Source organism: Mugil cephalus, chromosome 14 (assembly GCF_022458985.1).
Source record: "Mugil cephalus isolate CIBA_MC_2020 chromosome 14, CIBA_Mcephalus_1.1, whole genome shotgun sequence".
NCBI classification, from domain to species: Eukaryota; Metazoa; Chordata; class Actinopteri; order Mugiliformes; family Mugilidae; genus Mugil; species Mugil cephalus.
In genome coordinates this window covers 22,739,643-22,751,084 of record NC_061783.1, presented here as the reverse complement: position 1 = coordinate 22,751,084, position 11,442 = coordinate 22,739,643, and the positions used below count along the sequence as shown (strand labels likewise).

The following is an 11,442-nucleotide window of genomic DNA, read 5'->3' as shown; positions in this document are numbered from 1 at the left end:
TAATTATCACTACTAATATTTTCATGTATTTGCCTTAAACTCACGTACTTAGAGCTACATGAAGTTTATTTTTATTTTTTTGAACTATTTCTCTCATTCAGATCAAATCTAGACTCTGACTGTTCAGCAGTTCCATTAAGTCGAGTCCTTAAACGATCTGATCAGACTCGTTACGTCCCAGGATTTAACTGAGATCTGAGGGATTTAGGGGCCAAGTAAAAACCTTCAACTCCTCAAACTATTCCTGAATCATTTTTCCCTCCGAGACGTCGTCACTGTCGCTTTCCCTCTCCGTCAAAAACAAAGAAGAAGAAATAAATCAACGCAGACGATGCAAGAACAAGTGAAAGCTTTGTGTGAATAAACAAAGTGCTGCCGATAAATCACAGAGGGTCCTATTCTGCACATACTGAGTCAGAACTGCAGATGCAGAGACTAATGGAGGCGTAATAAAAGTAATGGTCCAATAATAAGTCAGCAAAAAATCACAATGACAAGTTAAGACGACGTAAAGGGTGAAATCTTTACAGTAATATTCAAACTGCTGTGATTTTGTCTCGTGGACAAGGTTTTAGAGTAATATTCAAACATTACTGCGTTTACTACAGAGTAACTGTAGATTTCACATTTTAGATCAGAGACGTCAGCTTCTAAACGTTTCTGCACATTTAACAGATGAAAACTATTTAGTCGCGATCGAGGACGTTGTTTAAGAGTCAAAGTAGGAAATTAAAAGTCAACATGGGTTCACACTAAAATATATAATTTATTTAATTGATTCTGTACAGAAATGCAGCAATAAGGCATAACGTTATGACCACCTTCCTCATACTGAAGAATGGACACGGGTCTTCTCCTGTCGCTGGTCATAATGTTACGGCTGATCGGTGCATGTTGGATTGTTTGACATGAACAGAAAGGATTTTGTGTTTTCAGATCTTCCCCGCGAACGTTCCAGCCTCCATCTGGTCGTCCCACCTCCGAGCCTGGAGCAGAGAAGACGAGGGACACGTTTAAAAAAAGACGAGCAGCTAAAATGAAATAAGTTAAAAACGTCTGAATGTTCTAATATACAGACGGTTAAAGGTGATTAAATGATGTGGAAGCAGGAAGAAAAGTTATTTTTTATCATGTTTTCATTTTGAACATCAGCAAATTCCTTTTTCTTCGTGCATATTTTGTAAATAAACCAAATTTCGAATGAATTAAGAAAGAAATCACTGTAAGTTTTTAAGAGTTTCCTTCCACATTGAATGGTTTTAGAAACTAAACGTATCATAAAAAGCGTGAGCGCTGCCTGTGACGTACCCAGCTCAGGGGGCACAGGCTCTTGTAAACCCTCTGGTACCACTGACATGGACTCGTGTCCTGACCTTTGGCCGACAGAGCTTTGTTACACCTGTGGAAATCTGTGGACGACACACAACCAGCAACAACACAACTCATTCAGGCTGAAACAGCCTCAGACAGAAGCTCAGATAAATGAGCCTTAATGAAATTTAACTTTATTGTCGTTCTACTTGTGTTTTATCACAATAAGATCCACGGCTTCTACTTTTACTCTGAAAATCTTCTAGCTTATATAACTTAAATAGCTTATATAGCTTAGCATAGGTCTGCGATCGCTAAGGGGGGGCACAGGTACTGGAACATCTTTGGTTGATTACACACTTTTATGTACATTTTTTTTTTTTTTTTAATTTTCTCAATCTTCCCCCACAAATTTAGATTCATTTAAATACACATTAACATGAATCCAACATAATATTTTAGACTCATCTGTCTTTTAACCTCGCTTTGAATTCTTCTTCTATGGTTTAAATGAGAGAGTTGCTGCCTCCAGCTGTTCATCTGGAGGAGCTTCACATCTAACATGATGATCACATATAGAATATATATATAAATTCTGACTGAAGCTGTTTAAATGTCCAGAAAATTACAACTAAATAATGTTTCCAAGTTTATATGTCAGGTATTTTCTTCTTTGTTTCTAGGTACATATTCTTGTTATCTGTAAGATTTGGTGTGAGAAACTATTTTCAGAATAATCACATATTTTATGTCGGGGCCAATTTCCATGTTAGTGAAAAAGAAAGTTGTTAAATATGAAGTATGATGTTAAACAAATATTTAGAAACAATAAAAACACTGAATAGGTTCAAACTGACCACAGAGATAAATAACAGGAGGTTTAAAGAAAAGCTGCAAAGGTTTGACAATATTATATTATTATATATACAAAATAATATTGTTTTTTTATTATTATTATTTCTATTACAACACGGTGGAATTTCTTAATTAATTTAAGTTATTTCACTAAAAATAAATAATAAAAATATTTGGAACAGAATGATACAATTTGATGCTTAGAAAGATGAACTCAACTGAGCTCAAATGGCTCTTTTTTTTTTTTTACCCAATTTCATTTATTAATTAATTTATTTAATTATTATTTTCATGTTCATTATGTTTGTCAATGTTTTCGTCTTATCTTGAAAATACAATAAAAATATAATAAAAAAATAAAATAAAATCCTGTAAATTCTCAGACCACACAGCGAATGAACGAGAGCGATGAACACTTTTTACTGGTTCGATGCCCCTTAGTGTGGACGGGTTAAATAAAGATGATTTGGAGAGTTTTCTACAGTGTTGTGGGCGCAGGGACGAGCTCATAACGAGGACCAGCTACATCCGTCCTGGGAACCAGGATCCAGAGGAGCAGGTGGGTTAGAGGAGGACGTCTGTATGAGACTGTTGAGACTTTAGATAAACCTTTTAGTCAGAGACTCGTGCAGCCTCAGTCTCCCTGGACCTGTCAGACTCTTTAACATCAGCTTATCTCAGCGCTGCTGCACAAACCCTTCACTCCTCACACGTCCTCTGGACAACAGGTCTGTCTAGGGTCTGATCTGGGCCCTGGGATGAGTTTGCAAAATGCAAAATAACTGAATTTTTTTCCCGTAAAAGTAACTGCAAGTAGCTGAGACCTAAAGTAAAGTGAGACAGGTGAAGCTTCCTCTGAGGCTTTGGTTTTAAGCTGACGTTGGATTCGGTTTAAGAGGAAATGATCTAACACAGGAGGGCGGAGGTCTCGTTTACCCAGGTAGTTCTGGTAGCAGTTGCGGGTCTGGTTGGTGTTGGGGAAGCGGGCGTCAAACGGAGCCGTCCTGTAGTTCCTGATCTTCTCCTCCACCTGGTCAGACATCTTTCAGCTGTCTGCAGATCTGCACAGGACCAAACAGCATGTGATTTATATGCACATTTAAAAGATCTATGTGCAAAGACAGGAAATGTGTACAAGCAAATGTTCTGTCCCGAATTTATTAAAGGACTGTACTGACTAGTGCTAGATAATAAAATGCGGGATAAGAGGAAGATATTTAGTAACAACAGAAGAAATAATAAAAATACCGCTTTTTCGAAATGGAGTTCGGCACATGCGGATAGAAACGCTCTAAATTGTTATGGAACAGGTTTTGAAAACAATATTTTAAATCTCTGTGTTTATTTAACAACTGTTTATCTTAATTTGTGCAAAAATAAAATGAACGGATGCTGAAAATAACCGTGTCAATTATTAATACGTTAATTTGTGGAGATGAATATCTGATCTTTCCTAATAAACCACTTTTTGACCGGTCTAATAAATATAAATATATTTAATAAAAGCATCGAGCCGAATTCACTAAATAATCGTACTGACTAGTGCTGGATAATAAACTGCGGGATAAGAGGCAGATATTTAGTAATAACAGAAGAAATAATTTAAAACACAGCTTTTTCAAAATGGACCTCGGTGCAAGCAGATACAAAACGCTCTAAATTGATATGAAGCAGGTTTTGCAAATAACATCTTAAAGTTCAGTGTTTATTTAACAACTGTTTATCATCGTTTGTGCAAAACTAAAATTAATTGATGCTGAAAACAACCGTGTTAATTGTAAATTTGTCTGTGGAGGTAAATATGTTAATCCTGCTCACCTGCCCCCGGATGTTTCCTAATAAACCAGCTGATTTATTTGGACACTGTTCAATAAATATAAACGTAGTAAAAGAAAAACACGCGTTAATATTAACATGTATTTTTTTCTTTTTAAATGAGAAACTACCTGCTGAAGAATGAATGAATATGTCCGCTACCTTTCACAGTTTAGTTTAAATCCCATTTAATCACCAGGCGTCCTCCGGTTGCAAAGCATGCTGGGTAACCAACATGGCGCCGCGGCTCATGTTTTGAAGGGAAACGCTGACACCTGGTGGACAGATGGAGGAGGCGCAACTGCAGCCTGAAAACGGAACAGCCTGAGACACTCCGGTCAAATCCAAGTTTATTTCAGGGGTCAGAACTTCATTTATTTATTTATTTATTTATTTATTTATTTATTTATTTATTTATTTATTTATCTTTTAATTTATTTTAAGGGTTAGGGTTAGGGTAAGGATCCCCGTTAGTTGAATGCTTTCAGCAATCATCTAGTCTTCCTGAGGTCCACACCTTACATACAACATGTTACACCACATTAAATGTCAAAACCATACAATTTCAATTTACATTTATAAAATACAAAGCTGATGTATATAATAAATTTAAACAAAAAAGAAAACAGAGAAGAAATATTAATCATTTCGCTTTAAATTGGATATACTGAGCTTTAGGGACGATTCAGTGTCAAACTACTGTGTCAAAGACAAAGTTAAAAAAAGAAAGAATAGAAATTGCATTTAAATGAGAAGATGAAGTAGGAACAGTAAGCGCAAAACAAGCTTAAAGATATAAAGGACAATAAAGAAGAGATAACAACTCTAGTTGTTTTTTTAAACTCTTTCTGGATATTTTTAGGGAGGATTTGAAAGTCTCTAGGGACTAATACTCATCACGTAGGAAGAGTTACTGTGAGAGGTAATAAAATCATGTGAAGGGAGGTGGGACTTTACTTTTTAAGTATGAATTTAAAAAAGCACGTCTCTACCACTGAACTAATCCAATGATCAAATTTAAAAGCAACAATTACACTAAAGAGATGAATAATAATGAATTGGATGTTTTCAGAGTCATTTAGAACTAATATAATAATAATAAAAAGAACAATCAGGAAACGGTGGTTTTTATTAAAATGATTTATTGGTGTCACTGCAGACTCGCTCGCCTCCTCTCACAGATGCTCCTCAGGTGGTTTGAACATCTGGACGTGAACCACGTCCTCTTGTAACCGTCTCCCGGCGTCAGGCGTCCGCACAGCTCTCTGCTGTCGGACGTCGTGTCCGGTCCTCGCTGCCAAAACCTCGGGAAAGAAGAAATAAAGAAAGAAAGAAAACAAAAACAATCACTTTAACCTGTTACCATAGCAACCGCTCCTCCTCCTCCTCCACATGAAAAGACATCATGTATTATTAAAAACAGTAAAAATACATTAAATAAAAATGCTTTTAATTCATTCTAAATGGAATAAAATGAAGTTTTCTTAGATCATGTAACTGTGGCGTTAACTTGATTCATTTATTTATGTATTTATTTATTTTCTGTCGCCTTCATGTTGTTGGCGTCATCAAAGAAAAGCAAAGTAAAAGTCAGGAAAAATAGGTAAATGATACTTTTTCTTGTGACATTATAATAAAAATGAGTGACTTTCATTTTTTTCTGATTCTGATTAAATAAATAAATATAAAGTTGGTAACTTTTTTTTGTTTTATCTCACTGATCTCCTGATTTCATTGTTTTTTTTTAAAAATATTTTTAATATTTATTTTTAATTTGTTAATTCCCAAATTGTATTTCCACATTAAAACCAAATTTGTTAGACAGTTTATTTTATTGTTCTTATTTATTTTATTTATTTATTTTTATTGAGGGGTCATTTTACACACACATTTATTGTGAATCACACATAATAAAGTAGCTATAGAATAAATAAATAAATATATACTAAATTTAATCTTTTTAACATTTGTGTTTTTTCTCATACTGATCTCCTTATTTTTTTTTTTTTTAATTTATTTGTAATATTTATTTTCAATTTCCAAATTATGTTTCCATTTTTGTTACTTATTTTTTTATATATTAAAACCAAATTCATGAGACCGGACAGGTTGTGGGTTTATTTTCTCGTTCTCAAATGAATGTTTTTTTTGTTTTTTTTGTTTTTTTTTATGGAGGGGTTCTTTTTAATATGTCAGTTTAATATATCTTTCCATAGCCGCGTCCTAACAGGTGATCCAGTGACATGTGATTAAACAGAGATGAGTAACTGAACCCTCCTCAGACTCACTGAGGTCCTTTCTCCACCGGGGACCCGTCGCTCCACTTCCAGCCCTCGCTGCCGCCTCTCATTCCCAACCAGTACGAGTCTCCGTGGCTCAGACTTTGAGTCGTTTTCCACAGAAACTCCTGAGAAAATATCACAGACCTGACATTTGATATAGTCCAGTATCATGTGACACATGAAGCATCTAAACCGTGTACAGTAAAACAGTGAAACCTCAGATGACCTGCAGAAGCCTCCATATCTCATACGCCTCTTAAATCTATTCTTAACTCTGCCTCTCTGCATGTGTCCTGCCAGCTTATGTATCTGGTCTCAGGTGTTTACGGCCGGAAAGGGGGGGGGGGGGGGGGGGGGGGGGCAGAATACATCATCAATGAAGTCTAATTTAAGACACTAAGACGGGACAGATCGAGACCCATGAAAAGAAAAAAATACATCTGAGGTGACAGGAGAGCACAGGTGCACAGGTCAGGGTGCGAGGTTCACCTGCTCCTCCTCCGTCCTGACCGTGGCCACAGCGCCCCCCAGTGACATGCAGTGGTACTGGCTGCTGATCCAGTCGGCTCTGTCCTGGCTGAAGAGGAAGCACTTGTCCCCCTGAAGGGTCCAACCCTCCAGACACGGTCTGCACTCCCGCTCTGATCGGAAAGATTCAGAGTTAGTTTAAGTCGGCTTCAAACTAAAAGTCACCTTAAGTCTGTGAAGGTTCTCAGTTAACCAGGTCATGCTAATCCAAACGGAGTTTTAGTACAGCTCCTAGCGTTAGCAATTTTTAACTAGCTACATTTAACATAACTTTTCCAAAGAGATCTAATAAATGTTTTTTCCTCTCAGGGGGGCGTGGCCCAGGCGGCTGTGACGTCATGCATACACGCTGTACTGCAGAGTCCAGCCACCAGGGGGAGCTGCACTTTCTTTGGCTTCACTTTTGAAGGGCAGCTCTTTGTCTCTGTGTTCCAGACTAATATTAAAACATCTTCACCTTATGATTCAGATCTGTTTATCCCTGGAAATACGTGCTTGTGTATTTATTTAGGACAATAAATAAATAAACAGCAAAGATTACAAAAAAAATCTGAATAAACACAAAATATGTTTTTGTAGGAGAAATGTTTATTTATCATGTGGCATCAATTAGATCAGAGTCATCAGACCTTAACTCTGATAAAAAACTCTATCTGTTTGGTTTATTTCTTTTCTAGCATGTATACGAATAAACTATTTTATTTTTACTGAGATGCTTTAATGACGTTACTTGCTGTGCTGATGCTGTGCCTGGGATCAATAATGTCTGTCTGTCAAAAATAGACGTCCCATCTGTCTAACACACTTACTGACCTGGCCTTGTTAATTTATTTCAATAATTAGGCCCTCGACTCTCACATCCATTCAAATTGTAGGGTTCGTTATTTATTAATACAATTTATTAAAGACACAATAAAAACAAAACGCCAGAAATATTATAGGGTCGGTTTTTGTTGCCCCAATTAAATTTTACAACCGATTTAAAATTAGAAAACACGGCATGGAATAAACTACATTTGTTCATTTTGTCTCAGAAAGTAATGTTATGAGCTTTTATTTTTATTGACCCAGCAGGTTTCATTTTTTTTTATCTTAAATTATTTTTTAAATCACTGTTATATGGTGATTAAACATATGTTAAGTTGAGTTATTTATTTCCCTTTCGTATTATGTTCACTCAGTAAATCTAACATCAGCTGATCTTTACAAATGATTTTTAAAAGAATTGTCAGTAAGTTTTGAGCAGGTGTCGTGTGTCGCGTTTGTTTGTTTGTGTGTACAAATGTGTATTAATATTAATTTGGTTTAAGTTGCTAATGAGGATCTAATAAATAATAAAAAGAGCAAAAAAAAAATGAATAAAAAATACAAAAAAATCTAATAAAATGACAATTTGGAGGCAAAATGTTTATTTATTTCTTCCTCATGATTTAATTTTATGTGGCATCGATTAGATCAGAATCATCTGATTAGATCCTCAGAGCTGTGGACGTTAAGAGGCAGAGAAGGATTTAATGTCCTCATTTTCCAACGCGCCTCTTCTCTCTAACACTCACCGCCGGAGGTGGAGTTGGTGACGGGACAGTACCGGCTGAGAGCAGGATACTGGGAGAAGAGCAGCTGGTACGACTGGTTGAGCGTCTCCAGTTTCTCCGTCAGGTCTCTGACTTTGGATTCCTGCAGAGACGACTGGGCCCGAGACACCAAGACGAGCTGAACCACTGCGGCAACACACAAACAAACAAACACAGAGAGACAGAGAGACAGACATGCAGCAGACGCCACAGTGTCCTCGTCACCATCACTGGTTACCGTGGTAACGGGAGTAGTTAAAGAGGACGTGTTAAAGAGAGGAAACAGAGCCGACCGACGGAGCGAATCGTCTCCATAAAAACCGTGTGTGTGAAAAGATTCATTTGAAGATGAGTCATGAAAAGATTGACATGATAGACGGCAAATTACACATCTTAGCTGTCGAGTAGGTGTTTTGATTGTAGTGTCATCTTTTTTTCTGTTATATGTGTGATTATTTATTTATTCATTTTTCTTTATTTCTGGTGTTTTAAAGATGAAAAAAGGTCGACATCATATAAGCTCTGGCTCTGCCTACATCTTTTTTTTTTGGTTCCATTTAGCTGCTGTATGTTTTCTGGCTACCTACCTATCTACCAACCAACCAACCTACATACCTACCAACCAACGTACCTACATACCTACCTATGAACCAACCAACCTACCTACCTAAGTACCCACCTACCCACTTACCAACCTACCTACCTACCTATGAACTAACCTACATACCTACTTACTTCCTACCAACCAACCAACCAACCAACCAACGAACCTACCTACTACCTATGAACCAACCAACCTACCTACCTAAGTACCCACTTACCAACCAACCAACCTACCTTCCTATGAACCAACCAACCTACCTACCTACCTAGCCTAGCAACCAACCAACCGACCTACCCACCTACCTTTGAACCAACCAACCTACCTACCTACCTACAAACCAACCAACCTACCTGTCTACCTACCTATGAACCAACCTACCTACCTACCTACCTAGCCTAGCAGCCAACCAACCAACCTCGTAAGCAGCTTGCCTGCTTGCCCACCTACCTACCTACAAACCAACCAACCTACCCAAGTACCTACCTATGAAACAACCAATAAATCTACCTAAGTACCTACCTACCTAGAAACAACACGTGTTCACTGTTATTTATCATATTATTTATTGTATTTTTCATTTATTTTTTACATAACAGTTGAAACGTCTGTTTTATCGCCTTTGCAGAGGTCAGTGTCGTAGATGTAAATGAACGTCGTGTAGTACTCACAGCACAGAGTCAGGAGCAGCGTGATGATGGTGAGCAGGAAGCAGAGCAGAGAGAAGTAATGAGCCAGCTGTCGGTACTGACTGAACCAAACTGAGAAACAACACAGAAACAGGGTTGACAGGTTTAAAGCCGGCTCTGATCCTCCACAATGTGTTGATGCATCAGCCTGGATTATATTCAGTACGATCAGAGATGACAACATGGCCTCATATTGTGTAAGTTCACCCCTTTTCCCATGAGAACATCCCTGATCTGTTGAGGCACCGGCTGCACTAGAGCTCTGCAGGTGAGCTTAAGGTGGTATTTAACAATATTTCCTTTAAATCCTGCAGGACGGGAGGTGGAGGACGTCCATGTTCGAGGGGATGTGGAGGCCAGGTCAACATCTTGAACTGGTTGTTGTCAGTAGTTCTAGATTTTCTCTGCTTCTAACATCAACTCTGACAATAAAATATCCACTAGCTGCCCAGTACATGCCGCCCTCTGACAAGAATCATGAGAACCTGTTTGTGGTCATAATGTTATGGCTGATAAGTGTGATGAGAATCCTGTTGAGAAGCCCGTCACAATAGTTGTATAAGGCTGCTTTAGATTCTACATATATACACGGTGATTTAAGTTTTCTTCTTTATTCTTGAGACTTCCACCGCCTCCCTGCAGCGCGGTTTATGGATTATTTTAAGGAACCGGTGGATTGATTCTGCAAAGAAATGTTGATCACGACAAATAAAATTCACTTTAGCTGCAGGGAACGACTTAAAAGCTTAGATGTGAAACTATCTGCACGGCCAGACAACACTAAGATTAGTGTTAGTGGGAATATTTAGTGGGAATATTTATTTTATTACTATTTTTCATTTAATACAGCCGTTAATGCCATTTAGAAAATAACCTTTGACGTCAAAAGATTTTCATAAGCTGTGTTGAAAATGGATCTTTTAAAATTAGAAACATTTAAAAATGAGTTACTCGTGTCTGCAGGCGCCTCCATCTTCTCCTCTTCCAGCAGAACTGATCCATTTTTCACTGCCATGGCTTCGTCCAGCACCAGAAAACCGGCACAAGCTCCAGCTTTAGCCTCATTGATGCGTCTCTGAGTCACAGAATGTCCTTTGTTTCCCGGCGACAGACACAAAAGAGCAGCGCGACGTTGCTCCGGTTAATGTTTTATCCCAAATCTCATGGGAATATTAAAATACGGGCTCCTCTGCAACTGCATGCAAAGCAGGACTCGGTCTGATAAGCAAACAAGTCCGTTAGAAGAAGAAGAGTTAGCTTTCTGTTTTTCATTACTTAAAAGTGATCAGAAGTAAAGCTGAAACAAATGGGCATGCAAAACATTTTAGATGTGGAGCTAAATACTATGTGATGAAGGAAAACAGGGGAGATGCTGGTGTTGGTGGAGAAGTAGCTTGAGTTAGCAGGTGGTGACCAAGATGAGAAATCTAACGACAAAGAGACGCCAGGCAAATACTTCTACACTTCAAACGAACTGGTCACAGGACACCCTACGCCATCTCCGGTGACACCGCTGACGTGGAAATGTGGAAAAAGTGTTTCCATTGTACTTTTGCAATAAACTTTTATATCAATACGTCTGAAAAATCACCTCATCGTGCATTGGTGAGCACATGCGTTGTCTAGTTAAAGTCTGATTAAGACGTATACTTGGCGGAGAAAATCAATTTCCAATCTCATTATCCTGGTGTCTTAATCAGATAAGGAGAACTCTGATATTAGTCGTGTTTACATGCACTTAAATTGTCCAGTTAAAGTCGGGTTAAGGCAATAATTAGTTTTTTTTT

The 11,442-nt window shown here is 37.8% G+C and overlaps 2 protein-coding genes across 4 annotated transcripts; both read right to left on the bottom strand.

Moving 5' to 3' along the window:
• Positions 1 to 746: 746 nt before the first annotated feature.
• Positions 747 to 4,248, bottom strand: LOC125020486 (cytochrome c oxidase subunit 6B1-like). 3 transcript variants are annotated; one of them, XM_047605844.1, is made up of 4 exons: positions 4,113 to 4,248; positions 3,103 to 3,227; positions 1,309 to 1,409; positions 747 to 986 (listed from the first exon to the last, which is right to left on the bottom strand). In XM_047605844.1, the coding sequence occupies exons 2-4, from the start codon at positions 3,206 to 3,208 to the stop codon at positions 933 to 935; spliced, it is 261 nt and encodes an 86-aa protein (XP_047461800.1). In that variant the 5' UTR covers positions 3,209 to 3,227; positions 4,113 to 4,248; the 3' UTR covers positions 747 to 932. The 3 variants fall into 3 exon arrangements, with proteins under 3 accessions (XP_047461800.1, XP_047461803.1, XP_047461802.1); XM_047605847.1 differs by having other exon boundaries at positions 4,144 to 4,227; XM_047605846.1 differs by having other exon boundaries at positions 3,985 to 4,133.
• Positions 4,249 to 5,131: 883 nt separating this feature from the next.
• Positions 5,132 to 10,752, bottom strand: LOC125020485 (ladderlectin-like). Its single transcript, XM_047605843.1, has 6 exons — positions 10,607 to 10,752; positions 9,638 to 9,727; positions 8,348 to 8,512; positions 6,753 to 6,904; positions 6,270 to 6,388; positions 5,132 to 5,285 (listed from the first exon to the last, which is right to left on the bottom strand). Exons 1-6 carry the CDS (start codon positions 10,668 to 10,670, stop codon positions 5,132 to 5,134), a joined length of 744 nt encoding a protein of 247 aa, XP_047461799.1. The 5' UTR covers positions 10,671 to 10,752.
• Between the last annotated feature and the right edge of the window lie 690 nt (positions 10,753 to 11,442).

Excerpts from the sequence above, each read along its gene's own strand:
- LOC125020486 (XM_047605844.1), bottom strand. The coding sequence starts at position 3,208 with ATGTCTGACCAGGTGGAGGAGAAGATCAGGAACTACAGGACGGCTCCG. Across the intron at positions 1,410-3,102 it reads CTGCTACCAGAACTACCTGG|ATTTCCACAGGTGTAACAAA; the intron begins GTAAACGAGACC and ends TGTCGTCCACAG. Across the intron at positions 987-1,308 it reads GCCTGTGCCCCCTGAGCTGG|GCTCGGAGGTGGGACGACCA; the intron begins GTACGTCACAGG and ends TCTCTGCTCCAG.
- LOC125020485 (XM_047605843.1), bottom strand. The coding sequence starts at position 10,670 with ATGGCAGTGAAAAATGGATCAGTTCTGCTGGAAGAGGAGAAGATGGAG. Across the intron at positions 8,513-9,637 it reads GCTGCTCCTGACTCTGTGCT|TGGTTCAGCTCGTCTTGGTG; the intron begins GTGAGTACTACA and ends GTGTTGCCGCAG. Across the intron at positions 6,389-6,752 it reads TCAGGACGGAGGAGGAGCAG|GAGTTTCTGTGGAAAACGAC; the intron begins GTGAACCTCGCA and ends ATATTTTCTCAG.